The sequence below is a fragment of the Lathamus discolor genome, chromosome 3, assembly GCF_037157495.1.
Source record: "Lathamus discolor isolate bLatDis1 chromosome 3, bLatDis1.hap1, whole genome shotgun sequence".
Lineage (NCBI taxonomy): Eukaryota > Metazoa > Chordata > Aves > Psittaciformes > Psittacidae > Lathamus > Lathamus discolor.
In genome coordinates, this window is record NC_088886.1 from 112,532,239 (window position 1) to 112,556,241 (window position 24,003).

Sequence of the window (24,003 nt, forward strand, 5' to 3'; positions counted from 1 at the left end):
TCCGGGTGCTCATAGTTGAATCAGGGCTTCTAACCTCAGCCAAATGGAGCCAACACAGCTCTTACGTGTCATAACCATTCAAGCCAGTCCATAACTATTTTGGTTCTGGAGGGTCTGTGTGTATCTGGCCCTGCATGTTGTGGGTATGCAGTGTTAGGGAATTTGCAGATGGTGTGGGGAGGGTATGTGTGGGATCTGAGTGATGGGCGTAATCCAAAGCAATGTCCCTGCGGGGCTTGTGGCAGTATCACCTTGAGCATTCAGGTGGGACTTGTGAGGTGTAGGTTCTCCTCCCCCTCTACTCAGCCTTGGTGAGGCCGCATCTGGAATATTGCGTCCAGTTCTGGGCCCCTCTGTTCAAGAAGGACAGGGAATTGCTTGAAGGAGTCCAGCGCAGAGCCACAAAGATGATTAAGGGAGTGGAACATCTCCCTTATGAGGAGAGGCTGAGGGAGCTGGGTCTCTTTAGCTTGGAGAAGAGGAGACTGAGGGGTGACCTCATCAATGTTTACAAATATGTGAAGGGTAGGTGTCAGGATGATGGAGCTAGGCTTTTTTCAGTGATATCCAGTGATAGGACAAGGGGCAATGGGTGTAAACTGGAACATAGGAAGTTCCACGTTAACATCAGGAAGAACTTCTTTACTGTAAGAGTGACAGAGCACTGGAACAGGTTGCCCAGGGGGGTTGTGGAGTCTCCTACACTGGAGATATTCAAGGCCCGCCTGGACAAGTTCCTGTGTGATGTACTGTAGGTTACCCTGCTCTTGCAGGGGGGTTGGACTAGATGATCTTTTTAGGTCCCTTCCAACCCTTGGGATTCTGTGATTCTGTGATTCTGTGTTTCCACCACCAGTGTGGTGAGTCTGTCTGTATGCCCTGACATTACAGCATCACAGTTGAGATGGACAACTGGATCGAAAAATCAAACCAGATTTTGTGTAATGACTGGGCAGTTATCTTTTCTGTCGAGGGGTGGGTGGCGTCACTGAAGGCCAGTCACAGCAGTGCCAGAGAGTATCTTTTCAGCTCTCAGCTCTGCAAGATCCAAATTTAATTTCTGGTGTGATATTCAGTAGTTAAAGGCTCCTTCGTTGACTGGAAGGAAATGAGATTGATCTCTTCAGAGTCTTACCTGAGATTTCACTGAGAGGCAAGGGAAAGAGTGTTTTGTCACTTGTCACTTCCTGTCACTTCCCCCTCAGTGGCTGTAAACCTGCAGCTCAGGGCACACACTGGGCTGGGAGGATAAGAGTCTTGAGCACTGGGCAGGAGAGCCTGGAGCAGTGGAGTGTGCCAGCTGCTGTAGGCTGTTGCGGGTACGGTCAGGACTGTGCAGATGGAGGCCAAGGTTGCCTGCTGGAGCAGTCTGGTGGTATTCCCTGACTTTTGCATGCCAGCTGCTGAGCAGGCCTCTCATTGGCCTGACTGGGGATGTTTTAGGTTGTGTGCAGCACCTGTCTGGCTATGCTTACCTCCTGGTTCCTAAGCTAGGTGGGTTGGAGTTCTTGTCTGGGCACCATGCACCTTCTGTGGCCCAGTGTAGACGTGGCAGGGGATGGAAGTGTGTAGGACACAGCAGGGCTGTGAGGCAATTTGTCACCTCTTCAGGTGGTGATCTTGCCAGACTCCATTAGCAAAGTGCATGCTCAGAGGTGCTGCTACAGAACAGTGTCAGAAGGGGGAAGAGCTGTCCTAAAACTGACCGAGCTTCTTCAATCCTGCAGTACAAGTATAAGGAAGGCTATCGCAAGCAGCTTGGTCACCATATTGGAGCCCGTAACATTGAGGATGATCCAAAGATGATGTGGTCGATGCACGTAGCCAAGATCCAGAGTGACAGGGAGTACAAGAAAGCCTTTGAGAAGACAAAGACACACTTCAGTAGCCCAGTGGATATGCTGGGAATTGTGTTGGCCAAGAAATGTCAGGAGCTGGTCAGTGATGTTGATTACAAGCACCCTCTGCATCGGTGGACCTGTCTGCCGGACCAGAATGACGTTGTACAAGCCAGGAAAGTGTACGACCTCCAAAGTGATGTAAGTCGTTCTTTGCTGTCCATGTGAAAACTAGAAGCAATGTTGGTCAGTAGCATTCCTTTGTTGGAGTAGGTCCAGATGGGGAGCGTAAGTGTAGGCTTATTCTGTGGGACTGAGACTGTGTGGTGTATATAAATTCCTGCTGAATCCTAGAATGGTTTGGGGTTGGAAGGGACCTCAGTGTTCTGCACGTCCCACGACTTCTACAGTGCCTCAGCACCCTTCCACTAGACCTGGTTGCTTAAAGCCCGAACACTTGCAGGCACTGGGCATCCAGAGGTTCTCCTGACACCCTGTGCCAGTGCCTCACCACCCTCGCAAGGAAGGGTTTCTTCCTAATACCTATTCTTAGTCTCTCCTCTGTCAGTTGAGAGCCATTTCCCCTGTATTTCTGTTGAAAAGAAATGTACAGTTTCAGCCTTTCTCCTCCGGGTCGCATTAGTTTCTGATTTGACAGTTCAGGAGAGATCCGAGCAATTGAGCTTTATTTTTGCTGATATTTGTCAGGAATGGCCAGGGCTGGTGTTAGTGTGTGGTCATACATGATGGTCACAGAAGAGCCTGTCTTGCTTTGAACATTTTGCAGGTGTCTGTGGTTGTGTATGGCAGGGGGAGGGCACCAGAGTCAAATATTTTCCTCTGGAGGATTGTCAATGGTCAAAGGCATGGCAGGTGTGCAAAGGGAAATGGTGTGAAGAGTGTTAGGTGATGAGGTATAATGCTCTCTGATGGCCCTGCCAGCTGGAGATGGCCAAGTGTGGCAGTTGGTTCCTGGGGAGATGAGGAAGATGGAGGTGGAGGGTATGTGAATGGCTTGGCACTTACTCGTGCTGCTGTAGGTGTGGCAAGGCAGGCTGTGTGTATGTGAGCTTAATGGGGGTGCCCTTTTCTGGTGGCAACTGGTTTACCCGGGGAACGTGTTTTGGTTGGCAGAGGTTCCCTTGGCAGGAGGAGTGGTTGTGTTTCGTAAGGAGGATGCTGAGCATCTTTGTGTCCTTGCCTGTCCTTTCAGAACGTGTACAAGTCTGACCTTACATGGCTGAGGGGCATTGGCTGGTCCCCGATTGGTTCGCTGGACGATGAGAAGAATAAGAGGGCGAGCCTCATCCTGAGTGACAAGAAGTATCGGCAACACCCGGACACCATCAAATTCACGAGCCTTCCCGACTCAATGCCCATGGTTCTGGCAAAGCACAACTCTGAAATCATGAACCAGGTGAGCTTTGCTTGTGTTTTCAACCTGAGGGAAATAGGAGCATGGAGCAGGATGCTTTGTTGTCTCCTTCTGCGTCCTGCGTTTCTGAAGGGGGATATTGCCTCCTCTTGCATGGGGTCTTTGTTTTTGCTGTTTGTGATCAAATTGTCTTATGTGTGGCTGGAGCAGTGATTGAGCGCAGCATGGAAAGTGGGCGAAGCTTGAGAACGTTTTGGGACAAGAAGAGGTGTTCCTGAGGCATTGCAAAGTGGAGTCCCCTGGCTTTAGTTGCTTGATCTAGTTTGCTGTTTGAGTATGTTGCCCTGTGCTATCTTGATCTCCTTTCACGTTGGATTTGTTCTTTTCAGCGTGCGTACACGTCAGCCTGGGAGAAAGATAAAACCAGCATTCACATTATGCCGGATACACCTGGTATTTTGCTGGCCCAGCAGAACAAAGTGAACTACAGTGAGGTAGGTGGTTGAGCTGGGGTTAAGTGTCCATCCCTGGACACTGCTGCTCTCGCCTGGGAAGCAGTATTGTTTGAGGGGAGTGGTTGTTTCTCTTCCAGAAACTGTACCGGCTTGCGATGGAGGAAGATAAGAAAAAGGGCTATGACATGCGGGCAGATGCCATTCCTATCACGTCTGCTAAAGCTTCCAGAGACATTGCAAGTGATGTAAGTACAGTGGAGCCCTTCTCGGCCCACCCTGTCAAAGAGTTTCCGGGTGCTCATAGTTGAATCAGGGCTTCTAACCTCAGCCAGATGGAGCCAATGTGTCATAACCATTCAGCCAGTCCATAACTATTTTGGTTCTGGAGGGTCTGTGTGTAACTGGCCCTGCATGGTGTGAGTTTGCAGTGTTTTTGGGGAATTTGCAGATGATGTGGGGAAGGTATGTGTGGGATCTGAGTGATGGACGTAATCCAAAGCAATGTCCCTGCGGGGTGTGTGGCAGCATCACCCTGAGCATTCAGGCTGGTCTTGTGAGGAGGAGTCCTGCCCTCACTGTGAGCTCTCTGGTTGCCCCTGGCAGCTGACACAGCTGAAGTGCAGAATGGGAACAAAAATCCCAACCTATTTTTAGTGTAGAAAATAAAGGCAGGGTCAAGTGAAACGTTTTTTGTTATTTTTATGTATTAATATAAATATCTATTTAATTGAAGTGCTGTCTACATTTAACCTTCCCATTCTGTCTTTATGTTCCTCAATTTTTATCTCCTAAGTAGACAGAATTGTAGTTTATTTGTCTACTGTGTTGAGGGTTACTAATTGATATTTCCTTAGAGTTTACTTATTGAGATTTCTGCCTCTTGTATCGCTGCCATTATGTTAAGATTTTTTTAGTCCCAGATCATGAGTTTTATCTCCTAATATACAGGACATGGAATGTCTGGAAAATGTGGAAGGCATATGGGGCTGAAAATGTTCTAAGAATCTTTTGCAGCTGCGCTCTGCAGTTCATCAGCTTAATACTTTCTTGCTTTTCACTCTCTGTGGTTTAAGATGCTACCTTGTTGTGAGTTTGAGCTTTAGGGACTGCTATGGAGAGAAAGTCAACTAATCTAAAACTCTCTGCACTCCTTTTTGCTATAGTACAAGTACAAGGAAGGCTATCGCAAGCAGCTTGGTCACCATATTGGAGCCCGTAACATTGAGGATGATCCAAAGATGATGTGGTCGATGCACGTAGCCAAGATCCAGAGTGACAGGGAGTACAAGAAAGCCTTTGAGAAGACAAAGACACACTTCAGTAGCCCAGTGGATATGCTGGGAATCGTGTTGGCCAAGAAATGTCAGGAGCTGGTCAGTGATGTTGATTACAAGCACCCTCTGCATCGGTGGACCTGTCTGCCAGACCAGAATGACGTTGTACAAGCCAGGAAAGTGTACGACCTCCAGAGTGATGTAAGTCGTTCTTTGCTGTCCATGTGAAAACCAGGAAACAATGTTGGTCAGTAGCATTCCTTTGTTGGAGTAGGTCCAGATGGGGAGCGTAAGTGTAGGCTTATTCTGTGGGACTGAGACTGTGTGGTGTACGTAAATTCCTGCTGAATCCTAGAGTGGTTTGGGGTTGGAAGGGACCTCAGTGTTCTGCACGTCCCACGACTTCTACAGTGCCTCAGCACCCTTCCACTAGACCAGGTTGCTTAAAGCCTGAACACTTGCAGGCACTGGGCATCCAGAGGTTCTCCTGACACCCTGTGCCAGTGCCTCACCACCCTCACAAGGAAGGGTTTCTTCCTAATACCTAGTCCTAGTCTCTCCTCTGTCAGTTTAGAGCCATTTCCCCTGTATTTCTATTGGAAAGAAATGTACAGTTTCAGCCTTTCTCCTCCGGGTCTCATTAGTTTCTGATTTGACAGTTCAGGAGAGATCCGAGCAATTGAGCTTTATTTTTGCTGATATTTGTCAGGAATGGCCAGGGCTGGTGTTAGTGTGTGGTCATACATGATGGTCACAGAAGAGCCCTGTCTTGCTTTGAACATTTTGCAGGTGTCTGTGGTTGTGTATGGCAGGGGGAGGGCACCGGAGTCAAATATTTTCCTCTGGAGGATTGTCAATGGTCAAAGGCATGGCAGGTGTGCAAAAGGAAATGGTGTGAAGAGTGTTAGGTGATGAGGTGTAATGCTCTCTGATGGCCCTGCCAGCTGGAGATGGCCAAGTGTGGCAGTTGGTTCCTGGGGAGATGAGGAAGATGGAGGTGGAGGGTATGTGAATGGCTTGGCACTTACTCGTGCTGCTGTAGGTGTGGCAAGGCAGGCTGTGTGTATGTGAGCTTAATGGGGGTGCCCTTTTCTGGTGGCAACTGGTTTACCCGGGGAACGTGTTTTGGTCGGCAGAGGTTCCGTTGGCAGGAGGAGTGGTTGTGTGTCGTAAGGAGGATGCTGAGCAGCTTTGTGTCCTTGCCTGTCCTTTCAGAACGTGTACAAGTCTGACCTTACATGGCTGAGGGGCATTGGCTGGTCCCCGATTGGTTCGCTGGACGATGAGAAGAATAAGAGGGCGAGCCTCATCCTGAGTGACAAGAAGTATCGGCAACACCCGGACACCATCAAATTCACGAGCCTTCCCGACTCAATGCCCATGGTTCTGGCAAAGCACAACTCTGAAATCATGAACCAGGTGAGCTTTGCTTGTGTTTTCAACCTGAGGGAAATAGGCGCATGGAGCAGGATGCTTTGTTGTCTCCTTCTGCGTCCTGCGTTTCTGAAGGGGGATATTGCCTCCTCTTGCATGGGGTCTTTGTTTTTGCTGTTTGTGATCAAATTGTCTTATGTGTGGTTGGAACAGTGATTGGGCGCAGCATGGAAAATGAGTGAAGCTTGAGAACGTTTTGGGACAAGAAGAGGTGTTCCTGAGGCATTGCAAAGTGGAGTCTCCTGGCTTTAGTTGCTTGATCTAGTTTGCTGTTTGAGTATGTTGCCCTGTGCTATCTTGATCTTCTTTCACGTTGGGTTTGTTCTTTTCAGCGTGCGTACACGTCAGCCTGGGAGAAAGATAAAACCAGCATTCACATTATGCCGGATACACCTGGTATTTTGCTGGCCCAGCAGAACAAAGTGAACTACAGTGAGGTAGGTGGTTGAGCTGGGGTTAGTGTCCATCCCTGGACACTGCTGCTCTCGCCTGGGAAGCAGTATTGTTTGAGGGGAGTGGTTGTTTCTCTTCCAGAAACTGTACCGGCTTGCGATGGAGGAAGATAAGAAAAAGGGCTATGACATGCGGGCAGATGCCATTCCTATCACGTCTGCTAAAGCTTCCAGAGACATTGCAAGTGATGTAAGTACAGTGGAGCCCTTCTCGGCCCACCCTATCAAAGAGTTTCCGGGTGCTCGTAATTGAATCCTGGGCTTCTAAACTTTTGCATGAAAAGAAAACTAATCTAAATCTCTCTGAACACTTTTTTGTCTGTAGTACAAATACAAGGAAGGCTATCGTAAGCAGCTTGGCCACCATATTGGAGCCCGTAACATCGAGGATGATCCAAAGATGATGTGGTCAATGCATGTAGCCAAGATCCAGAGTGACAGGGAGTACAAAAAAGACTTTGAGAAGACAAAGACCCACTTCAGTAGTCCAGTGGACATGCTGGGAATCGTGTTGGCCAAGAAATGTCAGGGGCTGGTCAGTGACGTTGATTACCGCCACTATCTGCATCAGTGGATCTGTCTACCAGACCAAAATGATGTTATCCATGCTAGGCAAGCCTATGATCTGCAGAGTGATGTGAGTACTTGGTGATAAGAATTAGAGTTCTAAATTGTATGTCATTTTTTTGTATTCTGAAATATGGAAGCTGCTTCAAGTGTCTGTGTTACAGAATGGGTTGGGTTTTTTTACATTATGTTTCTCTTTTCCATTCCCAAGCAATGTCATTGGATTTTAGGACTGATTGAATCTTTGTGTGAGTAGCAGTATGTGTTAGGGCAGTTTCTAAACAGGTTATTAATTAGCTGAACAGTAGATCTATCTGCATGTAATCCTTCATAATAGTCAGTCTGCATCGTAATAGTATGCAGGTTAACAGTATATAAATAGGAAATTGCCTAGACTTTTTTTTATTTTAAATTGTAGCGTTTTTATTGGAAGGAATTACTTTGTTCTGTCTTGGAGAAGATGTTTTACATTAAGAGCTGTTGTTTTAAGTGGGTGACTATGTATTTATCATGAACAAATATGACATGAAAAGTTTCTACTGGCTCTTTTACCATTCTCCAGCATGTTTTTGAGTGAAAAATACCTCTTGAAGACAGATATGTGCCTTCAAATGTCTTCACGTATTACACATATGGGGTCTCAGTCTAGCTTCCTAACAAAGATTGTTTTGCAGATTGAAGTAGGAGGAAGACAACTTAGAGAAAGTAATAAATAGTTGTGTGGTATATGTAAAATGTTTAACTGGCAATATTAATGAGACAGCTGTATTTGTATTTTGTAATAGAACTGCTACAAGTCTGACCTTCAGTGGTTACGAGGGATTGGTTGGGTCCCAATTGGTTCCCCAGATGTTGAAAAAGCCAAAAAGGCGGCAGAGATCCTGAGTGATAAAGTATACCGTCAACCGCCGGACACAATTAAGTTTACTAGTATCCCTGATTCCGTACCAATGGTCTTAGCCAAGCAGAATGCGGAGACAATGAATAAGGTGAGTGATGATTTGCTTAGGTAACACGTCAGTAGTCCCTGCGTAAACTCTAGACAGGACTAGGAGTACAAATGTGTGATTGCTGTATCAGATTACTGTGCAGCGAGGCTTTGAAAGTGTTAAGTTACATTTTTGGTAATTGTCAGGTAACTTATTTTCAGTAAGTGCTAATTAAACAATATCTTTTGAATTACCAATTTAAATTTGATTTAAATCCACATACTATACTGTGTATCTAGTAATATGTTACCTAACTTTCATCTAATTTTTAATATATCAATGTGATTAATAAATCTAAAAATTTCTCAGATTTATCTAGTAGTTTAGTACTTAATAAACTACTTGTGTTAGGTCAGCCTTTAAATCATTCCTGTTTTAAACAATTCAGTGTAGTACTTAATGTAAGAGTTTTCTTAATCTGTGGCCCTGATCTCAACCCTGTTTATGTCAATAAAACCATTTACTCTTCCAAACAGGCCTTGTGCATAGCATTTAGATCTCTGTGTGTCTGAGCATTCTGTGCCTTTTCTTCTAAACACTGTTTTTTAAAGAGAATTCTTTCTCCGTTACTAATTCTCTAGATACTTAATATACAGGTTACAGAGTGAATATAAAATCTCATTGCTATATAAGGAATAAAGTGTTCTTTTGTTTTGGGTTGTTTGTTTGTTTGTTTTAGGCTTTGAGTACAGATCTTTAATTCTTGTGTGTTTTAGGAGGTCTCCAACTGGTCATCATTGGTTTTCCCCTTTAACATACATTATTTCTCTTGCAGCGTTTATATACTGAGGCCTGGGATAAAGACAAGACACAAATCCACGTAATGCCTGACACACCTGAAATCACACTGGCAAAACAAAACATGCAAAACTACAGTGTGGTGAGTGTATGAGCTCTCCAAATGTAACCGGTCTATTTAATGGCTGGGTCATCAGTGTTGTGATAAACCTTGTACTGATGATACTATCAATTTCTTTAAGTAACCCCCAATATTTGTCCTCAAAATTGTGACTTTAAAAACACAATTTTGATATTTATACAGTAGTGCATACATACAATAGTGAGCAGTATTGACAATAAATTCCATGAGAAGCTGTTTGTCCCCAGCGAATTTCTGGGAGTCATTTCTGTCAGTGTGCATACTTTTAGGACGGTACAAAATTAATTTCAACCTTGGAAATACCAAAAAGGTTATTTTCAGCCCAGTTCTGAAGAGCAGTGATCCTAGTGTTTAGTGTTAGTTTAGGCCTATCAATTCACATCAGTAAGAAGTGGCTTAAAAAGTAAGTTTTACTCCACTTCATAGAAGAATAGTTTATCTGTAAACTGTAGCCCATGTTAGGTTGTTTAAAGTAGTAAAAGAAAAAACAATTGTTAGCAAATGTATTTAGCAAAGCTTTTTCTTTGTTATGAATTTGTATCACTTATTGATCTGGGGCTTTGAGTTGAGAAAGTTAGATAAAGCTATGTTGGAATAAATCCTAACACAATTTTAAAAATCTGCTCACAAACTGTTTGTTTTGCATAGAATGCAGCATATGGAATGAATTTACGTAAATCTCACTGTTTAATTCTTCACCTAGAAACTGTACAAGCAGGCTATGGAAGAAGACAAAAAGAAAGGCTACGATTTGAGAAGTGATGCTATCCCCATCCAAGCTGCCAAAGCATCCAGGCAAATTGCCAGTGATGTAAGAAACTACTGTTTTGGTTTTTTGTGTGATGATATTTGATCTCTGCAACCTGGAAGTTGTAGCTGGAATCTGGAAAAGGCATTTCAATTAAACTGTGATCCCAAATGATAGATTTTGGGAAGCATATTATTATATATGTTTAAAGATAAAAAGTTTGAGAAGTTATAAGGACAATATAGTGCCTCTCATCAATTTTATAGCTCATAAAACTGTATCCTTAATTAAATCTTAAGAACATGTATATTATTATATTTAATAAAGATCAAATATGTAATAAGAGGTTTATTTCTCACTAATGTGAGTGAAGAGTGTTTTTATCAAAAAGCTTACTTAAAAATCTCTAGGGTTCTAACTCAAATCTCAAAAATTTAATGTGAGAATTCATATTATTAGCCCCAGAATTGCTTTGACAGTTTGGGTTGTTTTGACTTTGGCTACGGAGTAATTTTAAGAATTTATTATTAGAAATATTTAATATGAGTAACTGATATTAGTAGGCAATACAGAAATATACTATCTTGATTTATATTTCAGTACAAGTACAAGGAAGGCTATCGCAAGCAGCTTGGCCACCATATTGGAGCCCGTAACATCGAGGATGATCCAAAGATGATGTGGTCGATGCATGTAGCCAAGATCCAGAGTGACAGGGAGTACAAGAAAGACTTTGAGAAGACAAAGACACACTTCAGTAGTCCAGTGGACATGCTGGGAATCGTGTTGGCCAAGAAATGTCAGGGGCTGGTCAGTGACATTGATTACCGCCACTATCTGCATCAGTGGATCTGTCTACCAGACCAAAATGATGTTATCCATGCTAGGCAAGCCTATGATCTGCAGAGTGATGTAAGCTCTTTTTTATTTCATTTTTGTTGAGCAATGTATTTGATATTTTACATAGGTGGATCACATATCACTGTGGTAGAATGACATTTTTAAGATTTAAATTTCATTGCTAATTTGAAACTTCTATCTCCAATAGGATATTTTAACTAACTGATATTTAAATTAAATTCTTTAATTCCATAATTTGGGCTTTTTATCATCTGCCATTCTGTGAAGTTTGGATAATGGTATCACTCTTAATGTATATGTGTGCAGTTATTTTTCCTAAAATTTTCTCTAGGATTTTGAATTTATTTGAATTAAAAGTTGATAGCGAGGTTACTTAACTGTGAAAAGATGCACTATGTAAATTTCATTACTATTATTAGACTAACCTATGTATACTTTTGGTAATAGAACTGCTACAAGTCTGACCTTCAGTGGTTACGAGGGATTGGTTGGGTCCCAATTGGTTCCCCAGATGTTGAAAAAGCCAAAAAGGCGGCAGAGATCCTGAGTGATAAAGTGTACCGTCAGCCACCGGACACAATTAAGTTTACTAGCATCCCTGATTCCGTACCAATGGTCTTAGCCAAGCAGAATGCAGAGACAATGAATAAGGTGAGTGTTGATTCGCTTAGGTAACATGTCAGTAGTCCCTGCCTCACATCTGGGCACAGGACTAGAAATATAATGATCACAAGAATTGCTGAAGTTAAGAAAAGATGTATTTTCAAGTAGTGTGTTCTGTTTATTTCAGTAAAAACTGTCAAGCCTTGTAATTGAAGCCTCAACTTTATAATAATATTCTGCATATTACATTTTAATCTTTTCTTTGACATGTCTCTGCAGTGAGCAGTAATAATGCTTCAGTTTACTCGTTATTCTAAATGTTGTTGAATTTCCTCAGATAAATTCTCTTTCTAATAATGGTATCTCTACCTGATTAAATACCTAACTCTTTATTCATGATATTTTTTCTATAATTTTACCTAGTCTGCTCTGTGATTTACCTGACTAAAGAGATATTGACTTGTTTTGGAATGCAATCTTAATCTCTTCATTTATTCTTTCTTAGCATTTGTACACTGAAGCATGGAATAAAGATAAGACTATGATTCACGTCATGCCTGACACACCAGAAATCCTGCTAGCTAAACAAAACCAGATAAACTACAGTCAGGTGAGTAAAACTGAAGAGTTGTCAGAAATCCTTGTATTCTGTCAAGTACAATTTTGTCATCTCTGACTTTGATTAATATTATAATACTGTTGTCTAGTTTCACAAATTGCCAGCTCCACTGTTAGAATTGTTCTTTCGCTAAAATGCTGGTGTCTAATTAGGCTTTTGAAATATATTACCTGCTGTAAATGAGAAATCATTTCTATAGCAAGGTATGGAAATAAATAATTTAACTTGCAGAATATTCTTTGCTTTGCCTTACCTAAATTACTTAACATTTCCAGGTACTTACAATACAATTACAAAATCTTCATATTTTTATTTTCTAGAGAAGATAGAGCTGTTTTCAAATGTTTAAGTTGCCTGAACATTGACAGTATTGTTTAAGCACTTAATTTGTTTTATTACACATATGTGCTTAACTGAAGTGTGATCTTGTTTTTGAAAGAAAAATTTGAATATTTTTCTCACAGAAAATGTACAGACTAGCTTTAGAGGAGTCGAAGAAGAAGGGTCATGATTTGCGTTTTGATGCCATTCCTATTCAATCTGCCAAAGCATCCAGAGAGATTGCCAGTGACGTAAGCAGAGTTTTTAATCATGTCTGTATGGATTTGGTAATGGAAAAGAATAATTGTTTGCTACTGTAATACCTTAAGTTTATAGAATAAATAAAATGGAAATCCAGTGATTCTGCTGCATGCTTTTAGTACATGAAAGGAATGGGTAGCCAGTATTTTTATGCATGAGGTATGTATTGCAATAATAAAATAATTGTGAGGATTATTTCTATGCCACCTGTGATAGTTCGATTGATGTCCATGGATATTGAAGTGAGATGATCAATAAGGTGTACGAGTCTATGCTAGTGTTAGTCAAATTGATTTCTGATTAAAAATAGGAAATACTTTAAAATCTGTCCCCAAACCAGATATATTAGTAAATCAGTTCTAAATGTTCTAAACTGCTGTCTTTTCCTCAGGGAAAAATATTACACTTCTGTTGAAATGTAATATTGAAATTCAAGATTGCTATGACAGGTTTTGCTTCTGGAATGAGGAAGCATCACTAAGAGATGGATGATAACAGTTTTTTGTGATCCTTGTTTTTCTATCAAGATTGGTACTTTAACTGTTAGTATTAACTAAGTAAGACTATCTTCACTGGGGTTTTGTAATAAGCTTTTAAATAAGTTAATCTTTACATTTTAATCTTAATAGTTAAAGAATGTGGAATATCAAACTTATTAATATGTGACATGAAATGTTAAGTTGAAGTGTGATATAGTTATGTAAAAAATTAGAGATAGTGATATCTGTAATGAAAATAATTTTTATGTTACAATTAATAAAACAGTAGCAGAACCTAAATAACATTTTTCTCTAAACAAAATACTAATAATTATGTTAAACTCTGAATTATTTATTAATTTACAATGACCATGTGAATATGAACCTAATTTCAGTACAAATACAAAGAAGGCTATCGCAAGCAGCTTGGCCACCATATTGGAGCCCGTAACGTAGAGGATGATCCGAAGATGATGTGGTCAATGCATGTAGCCAAGATCCAGAGTGACAGGGAGTACAAAAAAGACTTTGAGAAGACAAAGACCCACTTCAGTAGCCCAGTGGACATGCTGGGAATCGTGTTGGCCAAGAAATGTCAGGGGCTGGTCAGTGACATTGATTACCGCCACTATCTGCATCAATGGATCTGTCTACCAGATCAGAATGATGTTATCCATGCTAAGAAAGCCTATGATCTACAGAGCGATGTGAGTAAATCTTCGCATTTGTAAGTCATAGTTACATATACAGGGTTTTGTACAATGTAATTTTAAAACATATATAATATGCTTGAGGCACTTGCGTGAGACATGTTGATAGAAGTGAAATGTGTACTATATCAGATCATTGAATTTGTTTAATTTTTAATCCTGTTTTTTCAGTCCTTAGCCTGAGGTGTAAATTGTGTTCAACTCTGATATTTGTAGAGTTCTTAATAACTCTCTTCTTTCTGTTATTTAATAATTATTTCACTAAATCTTCAAAAGTAACACTTGTTTTCAAAACCATATCCTGCTACTATGTGGAAATACACACAATTGTTCGTATAGACTCAGATATGCTTATTTGTAATTATTTTACTATTTGACCAAAGTTGCATGTATATAACTTTTGAACTTTTGAATTTTTTCAGGCGGTTTACAAATCAGACCTGGAATGGCTAAGAGGTATTGGATGGGTTCCTATTGGTTCCATGGAAGTTGAAAAGGCCAAGAAAGCTGGAGAAATCCTGAGTGAAAGGAAGTACCGTCAACCAGCAGACCAAATTAAATTTACTAGTGTGACAGATTCTTTGGCCATGGTCTTAGCCAAGCAAAATGCTGAGATAATGAACAAGGTGATCTTGGGGTTTTTTGTTTGGTTGTTTTGGGGTTTTTTTTTGGTTAAAAATCACTGCTATTAGTAGCTAGTGGAACTTATTCATTAGGTAAAAAATTAATAAGAATAAATTAGAATAAATGTCTGAATTCAGCCTTTGCACAGGAAGGCTCTTGTCTCAGGGCTCTATCTAAACTGAACATGTAGTAAGAGTGTCCAGAAAAAAAGTCACCTAAATCACATATTTTTCAAGAGTAATTCTGTTTTTTTTTTTGTGAATTTCTCTCTTTTTCACGTCAGCTGAAATCCTGTTTTTAAATGTTTGTTTAGTATCTTTCTTCTATTTTGTTAATGCTACTTCACTGTACAAAGCTTATCTCTGACAGAACAGGCAAAATTTTTTTGCAGTTCTTAGACATTATTGTGAAATCTGCAGAGATAGTGTTTCAGCAAGGTATTGGATGTACTCTACAGTACATCCAGAGCTGGTGGTGCCATGACCATGTTATAAGATAGGATGTAGCAGAATATTGTGGCTTTTACTGCAACTGCTGTAATGATGTATTGTATCATGATCAAATGTCATACTGCATTGTGAGCATGTACTCTGGAAGTGAAACTTCTGCAATTTGTCTTAGACCTAGAGGGTGAAAGTCGCAAAATAGCTACTCCTCTTTAATAAGAAACATCAATCAGACAACTCATACAGGTAGGGCAGAATAATGAATATAGTTTCCCTCCATCAGTTTCCCAGCAATCCTAAATCAATCAATTGTTGTGCCAACTTAACCTAAGAAATAACAATGAAGGACAAAATTTTCTTGAGTTGTTCAGTGAGAAACTTCACTATGTCAGGGGGTTTAAAGCTTGCTTGAGCTACTGCTCACAGTTTGTAAAATGCATTCTTTGATGAATGTAATAGTTTGCTTATATATATATATATATATATATCGTATTCTGCTTCAAGGTTACTTTTCTTTTGTATTATGGATGTACTTTTGATAACTACTGCTTTCAAATTTGCAGTCTTTCCATTATGCCACATATAAAGAAGCTTTCTAAAGGCATGTGGTTTTCTCTCTCCTAGCGTTTATACACAGAAGCTTGGGATGCAGACAAAACTTCAATTCATGTGATGCCTGACACACCATCAATTTTGTTAGCGAAGGCCAATGCAGCTAACGTTAGCCATGTAAGAGCATTTAAACATATACTAAACTAATGGAAATTCAGAAATTAAGTAAGCATTTATTTAACCATAAAGATATTTTAACATATTCATTCCTGAAAATTTAAAAAAACAATTATGAAATTTAGAAGTTCCATAATTCAGAATATTGATAAGCCTTTTCTATCTCCTTTTGTGTAGAAACTTTATATACAAGCCTGGGAAGATGCCAAAAAGAAGGGTTATGACATGAGGGCTGATGCAATTCCATTCCGAAGTGCAAAGGCATCAAGAGATATCGCGAGTGACGTATGTTCTTCCTTTACATTTATTTTCAGTTATCTTGAGAAACAAGAATGAAGTAATAAGCTATGTACAACATAAAAACCCATGGTATATCGGATTCATCCTGAAAGCCTACAGACAAAGGATTAACTCCAGAAAGAAAATTGACAACAGTTTTCAAAAGGAAGATAGAATTGTAAATCCTGACATTAAGCAGATATTGGAAAGTAATAAAATACAATAACAATAAATAGAAGCTGTAGAGGAAAAATATATTAGGCATTTCTAAACCCTAAATGAGTATATTTCGTAACAACAAAATATATTTGTCCTTAGTAGCAGTGCGCAATTATGGGAAATTCATCCCATTTTCACTATTTCTTTTAATACTTCTTTTTGATTCCTTAGTACAAGTACAAAGAAACATACGAGAAGCAGAAAGGCCACTACATTGGGTGCAAAACTGCCCAGGAGGATCCCAAACTGTCATGGGCTGCGCGTGCTATGCAGCTGCAGAATGACCGAATTTACAGGAAGGCGTACCATGATTCGAAGTCCCAGGTCCACATACCAGTCGATGCAATGTCAGTGCAGGCAGCCAAGGACTGCCAGACTCTAGTCAGTGATATTGACTATCGTCAGTACCTTCACCAGTGGACGTGTCTGCCTGACCAGAATGATGTGATCCATGCCAGGAAGGCTTATGATCTACAGAGCGATGTGAGTGAAAATAATTGTAGGAAAGCTTTATGGCAGGTGTGTGAGGCTTTGCTTGTTTGTGACTGTGCAAATATACTTTCAAATGCACATTCATGAGCCTGTAGTCAGCCCTGGTATGTTTATTTTAATTTGTCTGGATGGTCCTTTCCAAATCAGTCATGGTTTCAGCTTGGGGAACAGAAATAATCCAGGCAGTTTGTAAGGAGACCATATTTTTCTGGTACAATGTTTGCTTGCAGACTGCTTGCAGACTACTTGCAGGTAATACCACTGATATGTATGTAGCAAGTATCTTTAAAAGACCAGTACTTTACTGGCTGTGCAAATCTGGGGCTTAGCTGTGTGTGGGAAGGACATATTACACCACCATTTCAGTGCCTGCTTGCTGTGTAACTGCATGAGGAGGAAATTGGGGAAAACCTTGTACAAAATCTCTCTGCACGTAGAGTTGTCCCTACAATGTCAGTAAACCTTGGTTTCTTTGTAGAACGTATACAAGTCAGATCTGGAATGGCTGCGGGGCATCGGCTGGTTGACAGAAGGTTCTGTGGATGTGGTGAAAGCAAAGAAAGCCCAAGAACTCCTGAATGAGAGGTTGTACCGCACACGTCCAGATGAGATGAAATTCACGAGCATTACTGACTCACCAGACATTGTCCAGGCTAAGATCAATGCTTTGCAGATCAGTGATGTAAGCTTACTTTCACTTGCCTTTCCCTTATCTTTCATTTATGTGATGACATTTCTTTTCTTTGTGGTGGAGACTAGAATTTGTTCCATGGGAATGACTGATTGGAAAATACTGCAAATCAGGATTACCAAGTAATTCCTATGGGAGGGATTCTTCACTGTTCAGACCATAGTGAAATGTCATTATGCTTTTCTCCTTAGCATCTGTATCGTGAAAACTGGGATAGAGATAAGACGCAGATTTCCATACCTTCTGATACTCCTGTAATGCTGCAATCCAAAGTCAACGCTCTCAACATCAGCAATGTAAGAGAATAAAATTGTTCTGCATGTGAAGAATTAGTAGAGTATGACAATTAAATTTCCAGAATAGCCTTTAAGAAAAGGCATTGCTATCAGTCTTGACTGTGTGTAACAAGGTTGATTAATTTTATTTGCAGAAACATTATCAGAAGGCCTGGGATGAGGCCAAGGCAAAAAGCTATGACCTGAGAGCTGATGCCATTCCCATCAAACACGCCAAGGCTTCCAGAGACATTGCTAGTGAGGTACAGTCTTCTCTTAGTGTTGTAGCTATGTCTGTCTTTCTGTGTCCAGCTCAACTGACTGAAGTTCAGCTCGAAGGATTTACAGCTTAGGAAGCTGAAATCCTTTGTTTGTGAGTCATGTTCAGGTGAGCAATGTGTGACTGCTTATGTTCTTTCTGCATGTCTAGTACAAGTACAAAGAAACACATGAGAAGCAGAAAGGCCACTACATTGGGTGCAAAACTGCCCAGGAGGATCCCAAACTGTCATGGGCTGCGCGTGCTATGCAGCTGCAGAATGACCGAATTTACAGGAAGGCGTACCATGATTCGAAGTCCCAGGTCCACATACCAGTCGATGCAATGTCAGTGCAGGCAGCCAAGGACTGCCAGGCGCTAGTCAGTGATATTGACTATCGTCAGTACCTTCACCAGTGGACGTGTCTGCCTGACCAGAATGATGTGATCCATGCCAGGAAGGCTTATGATCTCCAGAGCGATGTGAGTATGTGTAGGGATATGTTAGTAACTGCTGTTGATACTTGATGTATTACAGCCCGATTTTGATGGTTTAATACTACAGTCTCCAAGGATATATCTTCAGAATTTTATTCTTTTAAATTTTTCATGTCAGTGCTATTATCTGCTCTTTTTCTTTTAAAAGTATATGTCTAAATTGTATCAAAGCTTTACTTGGCATCTGTTACACACACTGTAACAGCGATCTGGAGAGGATGAAGTATTTGTCTCTCTTTTTTTGATGGAATAACATCTGTTTGCCTCTTTGGAATCAGGTGTCTTTTTTTACTCCTCTTTATCTGAGTCGACTTGGAAATTTATTTAGTTTCAAGAAACCTATGTAAGATAGCAGGTAAGATCTTTAAGAGACTAATTTCAAAACAGGAGGAGTCAGTACAGCTGATGTACTGACTTGGCTGCTAATTAGGCAACATAGGGCTCTCTTCTTCTGTTTCAATTATGAGTTTCAAAAGTGAGTTTCATGTTCCTTGCTGAAAGATTTTCTCAATTAATACTTAAATAATAGTGCCTGATATCACTTCAGGAATTACACTAGCTCTAGTCCCCATTAACTCTGTAACGTTATTTTTCCTTCTTTTTGTTGAATTTCCTGTGGGCAGCTTGTGGGTTTTTTTGACTTGTAAATTTTTGAAATGACTAGAGGAGTAAATATTTTGGAGGGGATCAGAAGTCTTTTTTTAAGACCTCAGTACTCATCATCATAAATGGCAGTTAGTTCTGTTATGTTGTTTCCCCTCTATTTAACTTCACCAGGTTTAGAATGTATTGTTTAAGAAACAAGCTGCTTAAAAGCTAGTTCCCAGGTTGTATTTTACTTATGACGCTGAAAACACAATGTTTTCCTTTTCTGACTGTCTGATACAGGCTGTCTATAAGTCAGACCTGGAGTGGCTCCGTGGAATTGGCTGGTTGCCTAATGACTCTCCAGTTGTTAAGAGAGTGAAGCATGCCCAGGATCTTCTGAGTGATAATGTCTATCGTACACCTATTGAAAGCCTGAAATATACCAGTGTTGTTGATTCTCCAGATGTTCTTCTTGCTAAAGCAAATGCCGAACAAGTCAGCATTGTACGTTACAATGTTTTTAAAGTTGTTTTGAAGCTATAAACAGTTAAAGAGAAATCTCGCTGCTAAAATATAAATTGATCAGTAGTATTGTAAGTCAAGTTTAATGCATTTCCAGACATTTTATTTTTTAGAGATGATAATTTTGGAGGGATTTATGGGATTTTGTTATTGACAAGTGAAATTCTGTAATTACAGTATCATAAAATGAACTGTTTTGACAGCCAAAATACAAAGAAGCCTGGGAAAAGGACAAGACTATGATCCATATTATGGCAGACACACCTGAAATCAACCTAGCCAAGACTAATGCTGTTAATTATAGCAAGGTATGCTTATCATTCTGTTTTCTATGTTTCTATAGAGTAGCATGTGTATCCTGTGAATTTTAACATTCTAAGATATTACTTACAAAGTTGAAGATTTAGTCACATGAATCTCATTGAAGTCATACAGAGCTTGCGAAATTCCCTTCCCTCTGATGGCTATTCTTAAAGTAATTAGACATTTTAACATAAATGCTTGCATTTATGTTAAAAAAATTATTAATTTCATTCACCATTGAGGTAATATTTTCTTGAACTGGATGAGAGCCCAAAGTATATAAATATTTTCTAAACTTTTGCAACCACCCTTCTATACAGTATAGGTTGCAAAAGTTGTGTTGCAGGCACTGTATATGTGTGAAAGGCATTAAGATTTACATCAGTATTTATGGCTGGGAGCAGGAATAATATACAAAAAATAGTCACAATATTTCAGCAAATGAATAGCAGTAAACTATGTGTTTCTTTAATGGCAAATGCCAGAACATTTAGCATATACGGGACATTTTTCTGTCTTTTCAGAAACTGTATAAGGAAGCTTGGGATGAGGTGAAGACGAGTTATGATTTGAGAGCAGATGCAATCCCAATCAAGGCAGCCAAAGCTTCTAGAGAAATTGCTAGTGATGTAAGTGCTAGCAGAGGCATCTAAGTCTTCACATCCTTTAAGAGCTGTTTTATGATTACAGTAAGTAATGGTGATCTTTGCTCTCTACCCAGTATAAATACAAACTGGATCATGAGAAACAGAAAGGACATTATGTTGGAGTTCCAAATGCAGAAGGAGATTCGAAAATGCAGTTTGCCCTTGGCATAGGCAAAGTTCAGAGTGAACTGGAATACAAGAGACACTTTGCCAAATGGAAGACACAGTGCCACCTACCAGTAGACATGCTATCTATTGTGTCAGCTAAACAGGGTCAGTCTTTGGTCAGTGATGTTGATTACCGTCAATACTTGCATCAGTGGATCTGTCTTCCAGATCAAAATGACGTCGTGCAGGCTAGGAAGGCCTACGATCTTCAGAGTGATGTAAGTGAAAATTTAGCTTAAATTATTACTGTATTGTCTCTTCTTAGTCTGCTTCAGCTCTAAGTAGCAGGGACCTTCTGCTGAATTCAATGGCTTGGCTTTGCTATTTATTAGGAATGTGAAATATATGCCACTGTTATTTATTGCCAAGTCTGAAGTATAATAAATTCAGATATAGTGCTCCTATTAAAATTACTACTGTCCTTTTAACCAGTAGAAGTGCTATTATTTATGAATCTTGCTGGATTGTACAGAAAACTGTAGCTAACAAGATGGACCCTCTTTGTTTTGCCAGGCTATTTACAAATCTGATTTAGAATGGCTACGGGGAATTGGGTGGCTGCCAAATGATTCACTTGGAATCAACCATGTCAAATATGCTGGAGATCTCTTGAATGAGGTAACACATTGTTTTTCAAAACTGAAATTTTCTTGAGGGCATTTGCAATTTAAAGTGCTGTTAATGGTTAAATACTTTAAAAAAAAAAAAAAAAAGATACAACTGGAACATTTCCACAGCATTAGTTGTGCATGGAGAGATTTTCTTTCCGTATAAACTTTGTCTTGTCTACATATTCAGAATTGCTTTCTTAGCTATTCCTGTGTAATCCAATTTGTGATCTTTTCTCTTGTATAGAAAAAGTACCGTACGAAACCTGAAACTCTTTCATTTACTCCAGTGGCGGACCGAGTTGATTATATCACAGCAAAGAATAGTGGTGAAATTCGTAGTGATGTAAGTTTGCCAGCATTTTTCTGGGCTGTTAAACTGGTCTGCATATTTAAATGGTAGGATTTTATCTTTAAAAGGATATTTAAAAAATGCTAAAAAATTCTGGGAATTCTGTGAGTGTATGACATAAAGGTGAATAGGTCTTCAGAAGCTCATCTCCGTCACTTATTGTAGGGAAGAAACTCCTTAAGCAGAATACAATCTTTCCTACACATTTTGAAAAGCCAGTGCTAGTTCTGCAATGAGTTTCTTCTTTCAGTCTTGGCTGACATCATTGATCATCACTGACAACATGAACATAAATAGCCGCTTGCACTCTGGCAACCATATTCACAGAATTACAGCATGGTTTGAGTTGGAAGGGCTCTTAAAGATCACTGAGTTCCAACCCCCAGGGGCACTTTACATTAGACCAGGTTGCTCAAAGCCCCATCTGACCTGGTCTTGAACACTGTCAGCAATGGGGCAGCCACAGCTTTTCTGGGGAGCCTGTGCCAGTGCCTCACCACCTGCAAAGAAAAGAACTTCTTCCTAATATCTAAATCTACTCTTTTTCACTTTAAAGACATTCCCTTTTCTGCTATCTCTACATGCCCTTGTAAATACTGGACTTTTTTATTTATGACTTGACAGTTTCTGCATGCAGTATCTTTGAACAAGAGCATAATCACTAAATCACAGAATCAGTAGGGTTGGAAGGGACCTCTGGAGATCATTTAATCCAACCCCCCTGCCAAGGCTGGGCCACCTAGAGCAGGTTACACAGGAACATGTCCCGGTGGTTTTGAATGCCTCCAGAGCCTTACCAGGGCGGAGTATCACCTTCCTCAACCTGCTGGCCACACTCCTTTTAGTGCACCTAGGCTCTCCTAGGTGCAAGGGCACACTGCTGGCTCACAGTCAACTTGCCATCTACCAACACTCCCAGGTCCTCAGCTGAACTGCATTCAAGTAGGTCAGCCCCCAACCTGTACTGGTGCTTGGGGTTCTTCCTCCCCACATGCAGTACCCTGCACTTGCCCTTGTTGAAACTCATTAAGTTTCTCTCTGCCCAGTTCTACAGCCTGTCAAGGTCCCACTTTTGTTTAATTCTTCTCACTTCTGCCAGTATACATGTACAAAACTGATGTGCTGTCAGCATGCCATGCTTTATATGTTTTTGGAGACTAGTCTGTGAGGAGCTGATCTGTGAACATGAAGTGACAAGCCCCATTTTAGTTCACTGATAAAAGGTTGGCAATAACTGTGATACGTTTGAATTGAATAACATACTGCCGTGCAACCACATACACACATTCAGGCATGTCCTGTGCTTGGAAACATGACTTGATGTTGATATCTGTGGTCGGGACACGCTAGAATGCTGCATTTACAGAGAGATCATACTTTGTAAAGGGATTTGCTCTTAAAAAGTTTAAAATCTATTGCCCTGGTTCAAACACTTCTTGCTTGGTTATTGGCCATACATCCCTGTAAACCAAACAGGTAACATAACTTCTGAACATACCCTGCCCACCAACATATTTTCAAAATTAGCCCTGAGAAATTTTGTGATTTCTTCTTTTGTACAATTTTCTTTCTAAAACTCCACCCATTTGGGTGTATATTTAATGTGTCATGTCTAATGTCTTTCAAATTCAGGGGTTTATATTCTATTTCATGCATAAAATACGGGTCTTGGTATTATGTTTTCACAGTCCTGATGTGATGATACTGCAAGGCAGTAATTTCTTTCTCTTTTCTAGATTAAATACCACAAAGCATGGAATGAGGTCAAGTCAAATTATACTCTAACAGATACACCCCAACTAGATATGGCCCGAGAAGCAGCCAGAATTCTTAATCAGGTATGTGATCGCTCCCTGCCAGTTTCTACTCACATTAATAACTCTTGTGAGGAATTTAGAAAACTTTCTTTACTAAAAATATCCTGAAGGAAGGGTTTGTCATCCTTGTACTTGAATAAAGGTTACATACATATGGTAATAATTATCATTGTAGTAGTGTTGAATTCCTCCTTTTATTTTCCACAGAATTTATACAAGGAAAACTGGGAGAAAGAAAAAGCCACTGGTTACCTCCTACCTCCTGACACTGTGCAAATCTGTCACGCCAAACACTCAAATGATGTCCAAAGTGAGGTAATACTTTTTCTCATTAGGAAGGCATGTGCTTGGAAGCCTGGAAATGCTGAAGGCCTTGCAAATTCAACAACAGACGTAGAAAGCTTTCCCTTAGGGGTAACATACAGTAGACTTTTCATGACCCAAAAAGTCTACTGTCCTCCAGATAATCCAATCATCTTTGTTATCGTGGGTTTTACAGACATCAGTGCTGAAAGGTCAGATTCTCCTTTCTATTTTCACTTTCTCCAGAAATGGTCCTTTCAAAATCAACATTTTAGAAATGTTCAATAATTGAAGTGGTATTATGATTTTTATATATA

General features: G+C 40.2%; 1 protein-coding gene across 1 annotated transcript in view; it reads left to right on the plus strand.

Moving 5' to 3' along the window:
• NEB (nebulin) overlaps nt 1-24,003 on the plus strand; it is a 130,523-nt gene that overhangs the window by 50,842 nt on the left and 55,678 nt on the right. The window contains exons 51-83 of the mRNA XM_065671220.1: nt 1,728-2,039; nt 3,052-3,255; nt 3,603-3,707; nt 3,806-3,913; nt 4,832-5,143; nt 6,158-6,361; nt 6,709-6,813; nt 6,911-7,018; nt 7,154-7,465; nt 8,181-8,384; nt 9,160-9,264; nt 9,968-10,075; nt 10,613-10,924; nt 11,321-11,524; nt 11,982-12,086; nt 12,560-12,667; nt 13,552-13,863; nt 14,289-14,492; nt 15,561-15,665; nt 15,843-15,950; nt 16,335-16,646; nt 17,134-17,337; nt 17,538-17,642; nt 17,777-17,884; nt 18,052-18,363; nt 19,267-19,470; nt 19,692-19,796; nt 20,316-20,420; nt 20,513-20,824; nt 21,120-21,224; nt 21,462-21,560; nt 23,303-23,404; nt 23,591-23,698. Coding sequence (XP_065527292.1) covers nt 1,728-2,039; nt 3,052-3,255; nt 3,603-3,707; nt 3,806-3,913; nt 4,832-5,143; nt 6,158-6,361; nt 6,709-6,813; nt 6,911-7,018; nt 7,154-7,465; nt 8,181-8,384; nt 9,160-9,264; nt 9,968-10,075; nt 10,613-10,924; nt 11,321-11,524; nt 11,982-12,086; nt 12,560-12,667; nt 13,552-13,863; nt 14,289-14,492; nt 15,561-15,665; nt 15,843-15,950; nt 16,335-16,646; nt 17,134-17,337; nt 17,538-17,642; nt 17,777-17,884; nt 18,052-18,363; nt 19,267-19,470; nt 19,692-19,796; nt 20,316-20,420; nt 20,513-20,824; nt 21,120-21,224; nt 21,462-21,560; nt 23,303-23,404; nt 23,591-23,698 — 5,826 coding nt within the window. The remainder of the gene's footprint in view (nt 1-1,727; nt 2,040-3,051; nt 3,256-3,602; nt 3,708-3,805; nt 3,914-4,831; nt 5,144-6,157; nt 6,362-6,708; nt 6,814-6,910; nt 7,019-7,153; nt 7,466-8,180; nt 8,385-9,159; nt 9,265-9,967; nt 10,076-10,612; nt 10,925-11,320; nt 11,525-11,981; nt 12,087-12,559; nt 12,668-13,551; nt 13,864-14,288; nt 14,493-15,560; nt 15,666-15,842; nt 15,951-16,334; nt 16,647-17,133; nt 17,338-17,537; nt 17,643-17,776; nt 17,885-18,051; nt 18,364-19,266; nt 19,471-19,691; nt 19,797-20,315; nt 20,421-20,512; nt 20,825-21,119; nt 21,225-21,461; nt 21,561-23,302; nt 23,405-23,590; nt 23,699-24,003) is intronic.